At 47.9% G+C, this 15,715-nt stretch overlaps 1 protein-coding gene across 3 annotated transcripts in view; it reads right to left on the bottom strand.

Moving 5' to 3' along the window:
• Positions 1-2,871: 2,871 nt before the first annotated feature.
• RUBCN (rubicon autophagy regulator) overlaps positions 2,872-15,715 on the bottom strand; it is a 44,481-nt gene continuing 31,637 nt past the window's right edge. For 2 of the 3 annotated variants that reach the window (XM_081862222.1, XM_081862223.1), the window contains 10 exons: positions 15,627-15,701; positions 13,614-13,677; positions 12,552-12,684; positions 10,159-10,304; positions 9,488-9,552; positions 8,361-8,599; positions 6,991-7,052; positions 5,908-6,061; positions 4,596-4,689; positions 2,872-4,512 (listed from right to left, as the gene is read on the bottom strand). In XM_081862222.1, the coding sequence (XP_081718348.1) occupies positions 4,343-4,512; positions 4,596-4,689; positions 5,908-6,061; positions 6,991-7,052; positions 8,361-8,599; positions 9,488-9,552; positions 10,159-10,304; positions 12,552-12,684; positions 13,614-13,677; positions 15,627-15,701 (1,202 nt within the window). In that variant the 3' untranslated portion in view covers positions 2,872-4,342. The remainder of the gene's footprint in view (positions 4,513-4,595; positions 4,690-5,907; positions 6,062-6,990; positions 7,053-8,360; positions 8,600-9,487; positions 9,553-10,158; positions 10,305-12,551; positions 12,685-13,613; positions 13,678-15,626; positions 15,702-15,715) is intronic. The other variant, XM_081862224.1, reaches the window with a different exon arrangement.

Below are 15,715 nucleotides of genomic sequence, written 5' to 3'. Positions count from 1 at the left end.
CTCCAATGTTCTGGGCAGAGAGGAACTAGCCTGGGAGGAACTAGCCTGGGCAGAGAGGAACTAGCCTGGGAACTTCCTCTCTGCCCAGAACATTGGAGGCTATACACCACACCCCCTCTACAGTATCTACAGTATTTATAGGAACTCAAACACTGAGATCCTGCTCTGTTCCAGTAACAAGAAGCCGAAAGCACCAGCCTGAAGATGACGAGTGAGACCTCGTCGAAACGTCGCCTAGACACCCCAACTTTTACACGGGAAGACACCCGAGGACACCAAAACCTGCATATATATATATATATATATATATATATAAACCCCCACAAAATTTCTTCTTAACTGTAAAGGATTGCAGTGTGGATTTACAATCTTTTGAGACGGTTCGTGACACAAGGTTGAGGGCTCGCTCACCTTCGTTTGACGATGGTCACATTTAAAATAAGAAAAAGACACTTAGCCAGGCTGCCACCGTTTGAGAGAGGAAAAAAATCACCAGGATTCCATATGACTTTTCTGTTCATGGCACATTTGGGGGCAAATAGTCAGGAGGGTGTGATATTCAATAGAGAAGACATGTCCAAAGGCTGGGTGGGCACTGATCTGGGTTGGACGTGTATTTCAGACTGGAGCCCTAAAAACAGGCAAGTTAAGCATGCTTCTTTAAGCACATGATTAGCAGCAAGTGTAGTTGGGCCCTGGAATAAGTAAACACAATTTTTGAAAGGCAGCGAGGATAGCAAGGGGGAGCTCCAATCCATAAAACAGAGCCGTGTACTGTTTTTTGGCAGTCAAGGGAACTGATGTATGTAATCAAGATAAAAGATGTTGTTCTTCAACAGTTATCTATGAGAGAGGCTCTTAACTGAAGCAAGTGAGGGCTTCAGAATGCATGAAATACTCTATGCTGCAGCAAACCTGTCGCTATTGTTTTTTTAAAATCTTAGATCAGGAATTATTTGGGAAGCACTTTCTGTAGAGTTCTGATAGTAACAGGCTACTGTAGGAATTGTGAAGGCACAGGAAATGGGAGGAGTGGTCCCGCAGTTTTCTTTGAGACACAGCAAATCCTGTCTTTGGGGGTGGGGTGAGGTAGATGGACCGCCCCACTGCCATCAAACACCAAGAACCCTCTCACGATAATACCCAACCCACAAACACCCAAGGCGTTCAGTCAACAGGGTGCTTGTGGTGTGCCCCCATCTCCATCTCGCAAGCATCCACCCTGCTGAGAGAGGTAACCTGTGTTCCTGGCTCCTTGTTCCTTCACTTCAGCTGGTTCAATCGCTCATATTCCAGACTGCTAGTTCACCAAACCACCAACTTTTTCTGAACATACCCGAAGTCAATTATTTCAACATTTCCTTTATAAATTATGGATGTGGGCATATTCTGAGCAAACTACACGTGGAGCTAAAAAAACAACACAGAGATATTTCAGCCTTGCCAAAAGCAGCAGCAAAAGGCTGAGCCTCTAAGCCGGAGGGTGCCACTGAATTAAGCAAGTGGAAGCCACAGAGCTACACCTTACAAGGCCGTGTCTGAGCAGAAGTGGGCAACTTCCTGACACTGCAAGCACTCAAATCTTGTTCTTAGGAAAAGCAGGTAGAAGGAAGTCTACCTTTATATAGCATTCTTTAAGTAAATCTTCACAGAGCATCACCATGTTATTTTACACGCATGTCAACTGTATGTCCTGCTTATCTGGGTCAGGGTTTTTCTAGTGTGTTATGTATAGCTAAAAAAATACAGTAGCTAAAATGACACTGCTATCCATCTTTAGAAAATGGGTCTTGCTGTCTAGGCCAGCACAAAAGGACATATGCTGCCTCCTGCAGGAGATTCTGCTGTGTGCTAGCTGAGTGACCTGTGCCAAAAATTCCACCTCCTCCTTCCTCAAGACATCATGCCATTTCTACCTACAGACCACACTGACCCTCACTGACATCCACAAACCAACTGTCCTTTCAGACTGGGCCACTTCAAATGTCCAAGAACCAGCTGACTTTGAAAGTCTGGTCATATTGCAAGGAATACAATCTCCAGCTTCTAGGCAGCAACACCGGAGAGTACTCTGAAGGACCACACCACACAATGTGCTCTGCTAGGAGGTTATTACGGAACAGCACCCTATACAGAATTGGGTATACTGCCATACAGTAGCATAGGATAGGAGAAGGCTGATCTACAGCCATCAGAGGCCCTCCCATTTTGTTCTCCCCCTGCACAGGAACTCCCACACAAAGGAGTCTGGGAGAAGTTTGTGAGCACACACCTAGTCAATAAGGGTGTGAAGTGCTTTCACCATAAGAGGTGATCAGCTGTAGCGTTAAATAATCCTGCCACCACACAGCACAGGCCAGATCCCAAGTTTCTCCAACCCCGCAGGCCATTTTGACAAGACGACCCAATGTTGAAAGGGTTCTTTTAAGCGCTCTCAATTGTTTCTTCCTCTGCAGCCTGGCTTTATACCAAAGCCAGACTGCAAAGGAAAGATCCGTGCCAAAAGCAGGGATTGGCTGCACTGCAGAGTTCTGGATCCTGCAGGACTTGCTGCCAGCAAGCCCCACAGGCCAGAGATTCCCCAATGAAAAAGCCTGGAGATTAAGAGACAAGGTAGACTCTTGGAGATTAAGCAGGGCTGATGAACATCTCTCTGCTGAGGAACAAGGTGCGGGAAGCAAAGGTGGGCAAGAAGGTGCTAGGAGAAAGCGTTGCAAAACAGGAGCAGGGAAGAGACTATAAAGACTAGTTGGTGTGGAAGAACCCTACCTGATTATAAAGCACAGCCACATTTCAAGTACCAAATTAAAGGAATCTGACAAAGAGGCTCACCTATTAATATGAGGAAAGGAAGTTTTGTTTGTTTGTGAATGAACCCAAGCCATATTCAGTGCAACAGGCCAGCTAACTCCCCTTCAGCCCCTAATTCTAGTAGAATGGCTGGTGGTTAACAAGAGAGCACCACCTCACCAGCATGCCGGAAGCCTGTCTTCTCCAGTTTAGAACCCCTTTCGGGACTGCAGCTCCCATTGAGCCTATACATCAGGAGGATGAAGGCTGCTTTAAGCTCTGCTCCTAGAGACCCTGCCATGCTTCTGCAAGAATGAGGAGATGAACTGCAATCTTCAGCACCATTTTCTGCCCCTCATCCTACTAAATAGTAGCCCCTTTCCAGCCTCATGGTCTGCTTGATCATGAAACATGACCAGTAATAAATAGGAAATCTCCTGTACCCTAAACAACAAAAGGCATCTACCAATTTACCATCAAAGCCGGGTAGGTCCTAGAGGTTAGGTGTCAAGACAGAAACACAGCAGAAATATCAGCAGGAGAAGCAAATGAATTGCTGCAAAAGTGTCAGAAATCTTCTCTGATCTAAGGAAGAGCCCAGAGGTTAACTCCCACAATAGGAAAGCCCCAGGCTCTGCCCTATGTAGGCTTTAAACTGGAATCCCTCCCAAATCCATCATCCTGGAAGGGTACAGTTACTTCTGCAAGCTGCCAACCCACATTTCCCTTGCAAGGAAAAAGACTTTTTAGGCAAATTGGAAGAAACGGTGGTAGGGAAGGAAGCAGGAGCTAGGTCCTCTCTAATAGGGTGTGGGGTGTGGGGGCAGATTGTTCTGAGAAGAGTTGTGGAAACCTTGGGTTTGCCCCACCCTCCTCAGCTTCTCCCGCTAGGTACCAGCAGATTTTCTACACCCCAGGTATCTATTGTAGCTAGGCAGCTCCCGACAAAATAAAAGGGCAGGTTGAATGCCCCTTTCGGTTCTCTGGCTTCCTTCAGGCACAAAAAATTAGGGCCAGATAAATGACATTCAGCAGCAAAGTATACAGAGTTATAGGCAGTGGTTTTGGCAAAAGAAAAACATAAAAAGCTGCCTCTTCTGGCACACAGCAGCCAATACAGCAAATAACAAGTTTCCACGTGGGCCGTTTTCCCTTTAAGAGTGTTTTGGAACTTGGCCAGGAGCTCAGCCACATAAGCCCACCTGCATCACCCACCAGCTTCTCCCAAGTGGCATGTGGAGAGAGGTTCAGGCGCTCAAGGCAAAGCCAGCTGCTACTTTCTTTGCGGTGGCAGCAAAGCTGGGCTCCGCAGTGCATCAAAGTTGGTGGCGGAAACAGCAAGCAAGTCTTTCTCTCCCTCGTCCTGTGGCTCAGACACAAGGGAAGCACCAAAACCTCCCGAGGCAAGTGCAAAATAACCCTTTGAGGGACTCCCCCCCCCCAAAGGCTCCCATCACGTTGGCTTATTAGCTGTGGAAGAGTCAGTCTGAGTTCTCTGTCAGTTCAGTCCCTGGAGGCAGAGGCCACGCACCAAGCCGCAGTCTCTTATCTGTCACGTGGCTGCTCCTTCAACGGCCGCCTCCTGCTCCTGCTCCTCCTCATAGTCCGAGATGTCAGCCTCCATGCTCTGCTTGGCCAGCAGCTCCCTCCGCGCTTGCAGCCGCTCGCATTTGGGGCAGGGTCCTGAGCGGAAACACACCTTGTGGTAGCAGGCTCTGCATTCTGGAAGGGGAGAGGGAAATGAGCAACTAGCAAAATCAGCGTCTCAAACACCCAGCCGCAGGGGATGTGGCTCCCATTCTGACCTTCGCACGTCCTGCACTTGTTCAGCTCAAAGGGGAAGAGGATGTCCTCCTCGTTCTGGCAGAACTCGCAGATGAAGCCCTTGGCCTGGCACAGCTGAGGGGGAGAAAAGGAAGAAGCGGAGGGGAGTGAAGGAGAACAGCCCAGCAGAAGCTACAGCCCCACTTCTGAAGGGACAGAGAAGCCCTGGATCTGTAGTATGTGCACACACAGAGAGACACAAACGCCCTGCCAAGGAGTCCTTGCCTCACCCTCAAGCAACCTCCACGGGCATCTGTTTAGCGCTGGGCATGGTAGCTCCACAAAAGTGGCAAGTGATCTCTAACAAGGCTACCTGACATCTCATTAACTACCATCGCCAAGGAATCACAAACTCCCCAGTGAAAATCTTGCCTCAGCCATTGAGGGCTTTAGGCAAGCAACTTTGGCCACCCAATCTGCAGCACAGAAATAATTCTGCTGCATCTTAACCAGTTGTTGTGTGTGCCCTTATATATGGGTTACAGGTCGTGAAGGTTGGATTACAGCAAGACTGTGTATGTGATTACATACTGTTGTATCCAACAATGGCACTGCACTAGGATTTGCTGTTGTTGCAATCAATCAATTAAATTATAATTTCAATTTACTACCCAGGGTCCAAGGCTGGTCACAACAATTTATAATTCAGTATTTACAACAGCTGAAACAAATTCCAGTCCCAGGAACAGGGTGGATCCTGAAAATACTTCCCATGTGTCAAGAGCTAGGATAAAGAGGAGCACCTTCAGAATGCCACAGAAACCATAGAACGAAGGTGCCCAACACACCTCTGTGGGGAGCGAATTCCAATGCCGTAGAGAATGACTTCTCCTGGGCCACCCCCCATTACCTACTGCAGTCCTCCACACCATACTGTTCTGCAGGGTCCCCATGCCAACACTCCCATGGTTCTTGTGGGGGTGAGGGGAGATGTGGGAGAAGCCAGAACAGGTACTGTGTTTCACATGAACTTCATCCCAGCTTCAATTTAGCAGTGCATGTGGTTCTCTGTTACAAGAAGTCTACCAAAGTTAACCTCTCCTTTGTGTTCAAGAGCGATCCTAAGTTCCTCCACCGATATTCCCATAGAGATTGCAGCTCAAGCTGTCTCACTAGGAAGGGTTAAGATCAGCCTCCCTGGCACCCAGACATGCAGCCAGAGCACTGCCTGGGAAAATCCAGGTCTGCCTGCATGGCTTTTGTGCGAAACCTGACCCAGGGGAGAAACCAATACAATACAAATTGGGAGGACGGGAAGGGGCTGAAAGGGGGGGAAGTAAAAAGATTACCCACCATGCATTTCTCAACGTGCTGGGTACCTGCCTTGTGGAGCTCTGTCAAGCAAGGAACAAGCTCCCCCTTCTTGGTGGCACTCAGGTCATTCAAGGAATAGAGGTGGAGGTCCTCTGTCAAATGACCTGGCACGGTGTCAAAGGCGTCCAGGAGCCTGCAGGACCAAGTCAGAAATCAGCACCATGACAAAGCAGCCTTGTTCTGTTCTGAATGCTCCTTGCCCTCACTTAGTGAATATTGCAGCCAGACCAGCTGATGCAAGTGAGGGCTGCTGGCAGAGCTCTTCAAAAGCTCAAGCCTACACATTTCCCACCTAACATCTCACTGCCCTACTGCTCCTTTCCCTTGCAATGGTTATTTTCCATTTACATGTTGTACTGCTTTTAATATTTTGTCAGGAGCCGCTCAGAGTGGCTGGGGCAACCCAGATGGGTGGCATATAAATAATAAAATTGCTGGTGCTGCTGCTGTTGTTGCTAAGGTTCATTCCAACAACCCAGCAAGGTCTATGAATCTCTGATGCAGTGTGTGTGGGGGGGGGGTGTACATTCACATAGTTAGACCCTTGTGTGAATGTCACGCATGACAGTTTGGGCAGCTGAACACTTGCAGGGAATCTGCTGCCGCTCGCAGCTTTCCAACTGGCAAATATAGACAGCTGTGCAATCTTCACACGTGACAAGCAGACACTGGTACACAATGCGCATCCCTATGCACAGAAGCAGAGGATATGATCCCACAGCCCCACTGACCAGGTGGAGTCGGGGGACAGTTGCAACAGACATCTTCTATTGCTTAAGCCCAGGCCTAGAGGTTAGCAAGGAGCCGAAGAATGCGTCTTCTGCTCAACAAAGGGAGGGTGGAGGTGCCTGAAAGACTAAAAGTGAGGTACAGAAGTTCATATGCTGGTGGTGGCAGCCCAGGTTCCTTGTGGTTCAAGAGCATGTCCTATAGACGTTCTGTAGGAGGAGATGCAGTTATCTGGGAGGAGTGCACTGGGAGGAGTCCACTACTGTTTCTGCGCCCCCCCTCCACCTCCATTGCTGGGCTTCTGTCGTTTTGCTTGCATCCCACAGCACTTACGCTTTCGCTAGGCGGCAGGTCTTGAACATGTTCTTCATGTGGTACAGCTGGATTCTCAGCAGCTGGAAAAGACCAAGTGGAATAGAAAACCTCAGGTTGGAAGGCTTCTTTCATTTTAGAAGTATTAGGTATGTGTGTCACAGCAAGGAGTTGAACAGAAACCCAGGACTTGACCCTGCCTCAAAAGGGACTATGCATGGTCAAAGAGGAAGGGGGAAATGAAAAAAGGGAAATTAAAAAACAACAACCAGGTGCAAGAGCTAGAAGAAATAAAAATAAAACTTGCCCCAGGCAGGTTTGGGTATGCTTTGTTGCTTTAGAAACGCCAGTCTGTGTAAGTGGCATGCAAATTCGCTGCATCTGACAGTTTTGGCTTAGGTTACTCATTTCTGTAGTTCTGGGGTGGAGCAGAGTATTCTGCAGGTCGCTGTAGCTTCACACCCCAGAAATCCTGTCCTTTCTGTTGCTCTGAGATTTCACCAGGTTTCAACCACACACTTTCAAGGTGATTTGCACAGCCTTAAGGGTTAGAAACTTTATATAAATGTAAAAAAGCACTGAGATTCTGAGGATGCTGAATTCTGTGCTCAGTAACAGTTGCTGCACACACACAATTCCCGGGGTGGGAAAAGCTACTATAAAAACGCAATTTACACGAATGGAAGGTTTTGAGCAGAGGTTTAAAGAAATAAAATGAAAATGAAGGGCCTCTGCAAATGTGCTTGGGGCAGGATTTCTATGCACAAGGTTGAAGTGAGTGACAGAGGCGCAGGCTCAGCTCAAAAAAATGGAAAAGATGGACCTAGAGGTTTGCACGCTTGGCTCAGATTCAAACAGTAATTTTCTCGCTCGAAAAAAAAGGGTGGGTGGGTGCAAATTGGCCCCTGCATGTAGAACAGAATGACGTATTTCCAGATATGGGTGGTGGGGAGTGGGACGTACCCTAAGAACATGTATCTGCTCCTTTCCCACACATATTGGAACCCAGGGAACTGTGGGATTTGCAGTTCTGAATAGGGATATGTAACAGAATTCTTTCCCATTGCACACAGGCACAGAAAGCGAAAAGATGCTTATGCAATAATGGCAAATGCAATTCAATATATGCATATTAAACTATTTAGAAGAACCATGTTTCTTTCTTAGGTGCAGGCAAGGAACTTTGCAGGTCCTCGTTTGAAATATAAGCTATAAAGTCACACCGGGTTGCAGAACGTTGTTCTTTGTTACAGGATCCCCAAGCTTTCTCACAAATCTACAGTTCCCGAGACAGCTTTGGCAGAAGCCCTGACACTTAAAAGCAGGTATAAAAGCTACACTTGCAGGGTAGGGATGGCCTCACGGGGCACCTCACACTCCGTCTGCCTTACCCTGACTTGGTTGAGCGGCTTGACCTTGCGGTAGAGGGCAGTGTTGATGTCCTGCACATTGAAGAGGGGGTCGCTCCAGATCTTGCTTAGCAGGTCCTTGGAGAAATTGCTGATGCAATATTTGCTGAAGTCCCACTTGCGCAGGATGCGGCTGGGGATGAGCATCTGAGCGTTTTCATGGCAACACTGGCAGAAGTATTTACCCAGGTACTCACAATAGCGCATGCGCTTGATGTAGTCTGAAGCGACAGGGGTTGTGGAGAGGGAGACAGAAAGAGAAAGAAAGAGAGAGAGAGAGAATGAATGAATGAATGAATGAATGAATGAATGTGTTCAGACTCCGCCTGGGAAAAGGGGCTGAGCCTATCCACAAGTCATCCCGAGAACAAAAGGAAGGTATCCTGCCCAAGGTGCCAGTTTCAACACCCCCAGTGTAGGGCATTTCGTCCCTACCAGTTCATGATTTGAACCACAAAGTTGGTTGATTATATTTTGCTTTTCTGTTCAGAACAAAGTGGCCAACAGTAATTAATACACAGACGCCCCACTCAAATCAGATTAATACCACCCACCACCTTTTAAGACAAAATCTTTCAAGGTTCAGGCAGTGTTGAAGAAACTGCACTAGTTGCCAAACAGCTACTGGGCTATGTCCAATGACTTCTTACTTTGCTCCTCCTGCATTCAGTTATAATATCAATTCAAGCCATCTGGGAAAATTCTACACAAGCCATTGCACCCTGCAGAATATCTGAGGGTGCTGACATGAAAATAAGCATTTTTTGCTATTGCCCCTTATTTTGGAATGCCCTTCCCTCTGTCCTATGTGAAACAGCAGCTATCAGTTGCTTCAGATGTCTTCCAAAGACTTACCTTTCACCTGGGCTTTCCCCAACCTGCAAGTTCAGACCCTGCATGAAATGCTTTGAATCCTACAATTCCTGTTTTATATGCCCCCATATAGTTGTTTTATTGGTTTTACACTGTATTTTTAATTTTAAAAATCTTGTACACTGCTTAAGAGGTTTCTAAAATATTAAGCTGTCTATAAAGTGCTTTTTTAAAAACCAAGTGACATAAAATAACATAAACAGGGCCTCAAGAACTCTGCCAAATCCAGCACTCACCAGGGTCTGTCCTGATGCCACATCCGGCACAGCGATAGTTCTGCTTGGCCACTGCCACCTTTCTCCTGCAGACACACAAGACATGTGCTATGTATGTGTGCAGACAGAGGATAGATAGATCTCAACCTCCTATCTTGGGGGCAGGGAGTGGGCTGCTAAGGAAAATGTTATGAGGATTTAACATGCAGCATTTGAATATGCAATTAAAAAAACCTTCTACATGGCCATGCAATGTTATTATAAAGGACAAAAGACACTTGTCCGTTTCCAAACCTGTTCTTAAACCACAAGGACCACTAGATTTCTGAGAAAAGGCCTGTGCTTGCAGAATGCCACCACCCACCAGACATGAGCTAGGGAAGAGGCCACAGAGAGGACAATTTCACCAGTCGCTGTATTTTGGCTGGTCATCAAGCAAATCATGAGAAAGCCACCTTCCAGACACTTTCTCATCCTCTGGTAGATGGTGCAACAGTCTGACTCAGCATAAGGCAGCTTCCTTTGTGAGTAAGGCTTCCATTCTTAAAGACAACTTCTAAGTTTTTGTGAAGAGGGGAAAAAACCTCTTGCTGCTGTTGGCAGATTCTAGCAAGGGCATGAATGGGCATATTTGGAAAGAGGAAGGGAAAGACAGAGGACACTGCAGGCTTGAAAACCACCTGTCTCCTTACGTTGGTGCTGGGTGGATATTGAAGATTATCTGTGGTCGGGGAGGCGCCCACTCCAAGTTCCCTCGGACCCGGATACGGAGTTTATAGATGTCCGCGTGTTCCCCATCGTCGGGAGAGATGGGCACAGAATCGGGAATTGGCAAGAGCTGCAGGAGGAGAACAAGACGCACAATGCAAACATGCACCTGGGTCTGGGCACAGAGCTTCCATGGTTAGCCAACAAGCAAGTAGGCAAGATCTGGTTACTGCAGAATCTTCTGGAAATAATTTAAGCACTAAGTCAATGCTGCTAAGTAAATGCTGCTATAGCAATCCCGTGGCTATTTCACAATCCAGTGGTAAACTGCTACGTGTGACGGCGTCCTCCATGTTATTTCTGTTGCACAAGTGCAGAATCTCACGTCACGGTCCCCTCCCTGCCCACTACCCTCGCTTTTCATATTTCACGCGTACGTGAAACTTTGTAATCCCAAAGTGCACACAACCTTAACAAGAGGGCACTTTGGAATTCCTGACTGCTGAAAGAAGAGCTTCCTTTTGCCATTACCCAAGAGGAAGTCGACAATCAGTGATCCCTTGTGAATAGAGCCCACTGTCAAACTGGGAGTGTGAAGTGGGGAGTGGGCGGAGAGCAACAACAGCCCCAAAACTATGGCTAACGGAAGAAAGCAGCATCTTGCAGAGCAACTTCGGAGCAGAACCGCAGGTCACCACTGAAGCTCCTTTGTAAAGCCAACGCAGAACTGAACTGCAAGGCAACCAAGGAGTGGGAGAGCAGCCACAGTTGGGGATTGTTAGTTACTTCCAGCAGCGCTGAAATGCTTCACTGTCTCCAGCACAGAGTATAAGCGTTGGGTGGGCCCTTACACCCAACTTAAGTATATAAACAGGGCCATTATGCTTGCTGGAATTCCTCCCGGTGTGACTTGCATGACTGCTGCCTCCCTAAAAGGCCTCACACTCTCACATACAAGCAAAGCCTGTGGTTTGAAATAGACAAAATTAGAAGAACACACAGAACTTGCTTAAGGAGCGATGTAGAGCTCTGACGTTCCACACCCTGACCACACACTCCTGCACAGCCTTGGTTTAGATTCTGGGATTTCAACCAGCACAGCCCATGTCTACTCAAGTTCCTTATGGCAGCTTTAAGGGCTGGAGGCTTTTTGCTTTTAAAACATACCAAGATTCTCAGGGTGCTGAATTCTGCATCAAAATGCCCTGCTGTGCCCCAGTGCTGTAGGACTGTAAGCATGCCTAAGACACATTTCTTCCTCTGGCCATTGAATTCCCACAAATCAAGAAGCTGTCAAATGTCAGCAAAATCACAGCTGAGGTGGAGGCCGAGGCATGCAGCCTGGACCCACACGTTTAGGTGGTTACTGATTGGTGCCAGTCACACTGAGCTGGCTTGTATTTGCAGTCTTTTGGCTTCAGGTGTGGCCAGCCCTGGTTATAAACCTGATTTTCTACTGAGCAGCCACAACAAACCACTCTAAACCAAGGCCTTCCATGCAGAGAGCGCAGCCACAACACTCACACACCCTGGGCCCCTTCAGATGGGCCATTCATAAAGGCTGTTAGAGCACGCAGTAAACACGACACTCCCTGGGCACATTTCCCATTCGGGACATACCAGCAGCAACTTTTTGCAAAGCTGTCTTTTCTTATACCACTTGGGCCGCTTAAGAAGCCTTTTAAGAGACAGTCTTGGGCCCTGAAAACCAACAGCAAATGATCTATCAAGGTGGCTCCCTGAACAAGTCTTCCCTGCTCCTGGGAAGAGAAGCAGGAACAGAGGTGGGCCTGGTGAAAGCTTTTAGAGGCACTTCAGATTGCCACGCTCCTCCTATTGAAACATCCGATCTTTTGCTCCTTTTCTCTGCGTTGGCTGCAGAGCAACCTGTCCCTATGCCACAGCTAAATTTCACAGACCACATAGCTCACTTTTATCAGCCACAGCCCTGGTCAGTGGTCAATGCACACGATAGAAAGGGCAAAACACCAATTCCCAGCCTCCTTCATCCAGAAGTTTCGGATTACAACTCCCATCAGTCCCTTGGCCACGTTGGTTCCTGCTCCCTACTGATCCCAGTGTCAGTAGTATCTCCCACTGTGTTGCGCAAACGTAGGTCTTGTTGCCCTTGCCACCTGAGCCGCTGGATGGGCTGGCCACATCACCTGGCCTACCTGAAGTACTGGGACTGCTGCCCTTTGCCCTTTTAATCTAGAGTGGTTGCGACCATGCTTAAAAGCCACCACATCCAGCACATTAAGTGTTTGCTGCCCACCGCCATAAAGTGGCTAAGTTTAAACCACCACTAGAGAGGGGAAGGGGGGGGCACAGCACAAAATGGCCCAGGGTAGGCGGGTGCTGAACTCAGGAACCCTACCTTCTGCGGGGCGTCTTGCTCTGGCACAAGCCACTCCAGTTCGGAGGCTGCGGGGAGCTGCATCCCTTCAAACTGCTTCAGCAGGCCCATGGCCACAGCCTCCGCCGAGTTGGAGTTGAGGAAAGAGTGGAAGCTGTTGGACAAAGCAGCGGAGATTAGCACAGATGCAAAGCAGCAGGAAAGGGGGCCTCTCCTGTACATCCCCTTAACGTTCATCTTGAAACCCTACAGGTCCCACAAAGCCTTGTGCTTAATTCCTCACTCTTCGTCTCTTACTGCAGGGACAGGAAACCCGTGGCCCTCCAGAAACTGCTCAACTCCCCAATCCCTTCAGCCCCAGTCAGCATGCCCAACTGGCCCAGGAGCAGTGGGAATTGTCATCCAGCAACGTCTGCAGAGTGAAGATCTGGCTCCCCCTGTTTCTGCCTCACTTAAAAGTGTCCTAAGGACACTTTACTGCACTTTCTCACATCTAGCCCTCATTTGTTATTTCTGCCCCTGTCCCAACCAAAATATAGACACGGCCAGTTGGAGGAGCTAAAACAGATGCTCCTATCAGTCGTGCCTCTGCCTGTGGAAGCAGCCTCTTGGTTAGTCTCCACTGAAGACCCAAGCTGGCACCTTTGACACCTCTCTTGGCATAGAAGCAATAAACCACCATTTCTGGCTCGAACCTAGTTGCTTTTATCTACTTGGAACCTGCCTCTGGAGGCAGTATGCTGCCACCATCCGTGAGACTCAGCCTAGCCAGAACCTCAGCAACCTGCAATCTGGTCCTCACCCATTCTTTCACACTGGGAAGCCAACCCAGATGCAGAGCTTTAAATCCTTGTCATTTCTTGGCCCTGATACTACCAGAAATGGCTCCCAAATGGCACAGATTCTACTTCAGATATATTACTGAGAGAAGAAGCCTGTTTAGAGCTTTCTTAAATTTGTCGCCCAATTGTCCCTTCTTCAACCTTTCAGCCTAAATCTTCCCAGTGTTTCACCCCTAATGAAATGGAGCAGGGGGAGGAATGAGCCATCATGGTGTTCTTATGCTACATCAGAGATACATACGTGGAGCCTGAGGAGTGGAAGGACTTCTTGCTGGGAGCTGCAGCACTCCTCTTGATGTCTGCATCTAAATCACAGCACAAATGAAGCGGGGGAAGGTTAGACGTGGCAAAGGCCATGCTGAACAGATTCTGGATGGGTTAACACATATCGCAATTTTCCAACAAGGAACTGATCTACAGCAGAGATGGGCAAATTCACCTATGGGCCAAGGCCTTCTCACAATGGACCACTTCAAAGTCTGCCCACTTTCTGCACCATCCACAGAGAGCGCCTCAAGAAGGGGGTCAGAGCCTGCGTTCGAGGTTTCTAAGACTAAAGTAGAATCATAGAATCATAGAGTTGGAAGAGACCACAAGGGCCATTGAGTCCAACCCCCTGCCAAGCAGGAAACACCATCAGAGCACTCCTGACATATGGTTGTCAAGCCTCTGCTTAAAGACCTCCAAAGAAGGAGATTCCACCGCACTCCTTGGCAGCAAATTCCACTGTCGAACAGCTCTTACTGTCAGGAAGTTCTTCCTAATGTTTAGGTGGAATCTTCTTTCTTGTAGTTTGGAACTATTGCTCCGTGTCCGCTTCTCTGGAGCAGCAGAAAACAACCTTTCTCCCTCCTCTATGTGACATCCTTTTATATATTTGAACATGGCTATGATATCACCCCTTAACCTCCTCTTCTCCAGGCTAAACATGCCCAGCTCCCTTAGCCGTTCCTCATAAGGCATCGTTTCCAGGCCACATCTGGCATCTCACCCAATTTTATTGGATCCTCTCCACCCCAATTTGTGCCTGGTTGGAAACACGAGGCATTGGTTCGTAGCTGTTTGCATGCTTCCCATTAGGAAGAGAGAGGGCTACAGAGACCTCCTCCAAGGTGGCCTCAGTTCCTGAGCCTGTTGGCACAGACCAGGAAGGAAGAGATGCTTTGTTCACACAAAACTCCCAAGGCAGAAAATGAGTAGGTTGCTCCCCAGTTTAAGCCACATATTCCCTTACCTAACATCATCTACCACCCCATTTTGACAGAATTCTGGGGGGGGGGGGGGCTGTTATAACGAATGGCTTTAAAAAGCAACTACACTTTATATAACTAAAAGGCAGATTAGTTGCCCAGTGACTATTGACGGCCCCCATTTCAGAGGAGGAGGAGTTACAGACTGCTAGATATTGTGGGTTATTTATCTATGATGTGGAAGATCACAATCAGGCCCTGTTTGTAAACTTCCACAGGGCACCTAGTTGTCCACCATTGGCAGAAAGGCCATCAATCCGACCTGGTCTGTCAATTCTTAAAAGGTCCCCTAAAAGTTTTGCTAGCCGCAGTTGCTCACACTGGCCTAATCCTTCTATCACCACTAGCAAGCAGCTAAGAGAGCGAGAACCGTAGGAAGTGAACAAGACTACCGTGGGGTAAAATGGAAAGCTTATAAGCCATGTAGGGAAGTAGCTGCTAGCTGTTTAGCTTACCCGACGAAACACACACACAGGGAAATAAGTTGGTTATGATGTGTTAGTCACTCAAGAATGTGTGTGTGTGTGTGTGTGTGTGAGAGAGAGAGAGAGAGAGAGAGAGAGAACACAGTTCAAACTGGTCACTATGCCAGTCAAAATATGACAGTTTGCATTTGATATCCCTGCTTTTGTAGCCTTCAGTGGACTGCAAAAGAAAGGGCTCAGGAAGTCCCAGATAGATTGTAACAGAAATGTCCCTCCCACAGTGGGGCCATGTATGTTGTACAACTGATAGATTTTTGCTGCTTTGTCAAAACCGCCTGGTTTAGACCAGACTTTGGCCCATATGGATTTTGCTTTGTTTTGCTCTCACCTCTGTTTATATTCTTAGCACCAAAAGGTGGAAATATACACTGACTATGGAAGGGAGGGAGGGAATTCTGTAACATGCAAACACTACAGGTAAGCACCTAAGGCATGACATGCAATACACCACAAGGGTGATCTAACTAGTTGTGCCCAAGTGACACAGACAGGCGGAGACGCACAGAGCGAAGTTACTACCTGAAAACAAGGAAGCCATTGAGACAGACAGGCCGTTCTTGGATATTTGAGTCAGGTTAGATCCATCGTTACCATCTGCATTATACGGT

The sequence above is a fragment of the Podarcis erhardii genome (genome assembly GCF_964252035.2).
Source record: "Podarcis erhardii genome assembly, chromosome: 5".
NCBI lineage: Eukaryota > Metazoa > Chordata > Lepidosauria > Squamata > Lacertidae > Podarcis > Podarcis erhardii.
Note: the sequence above shows the minus strand (reverse complement) of the source record. Positions and strands in the feature narration are given on the sequence as shown.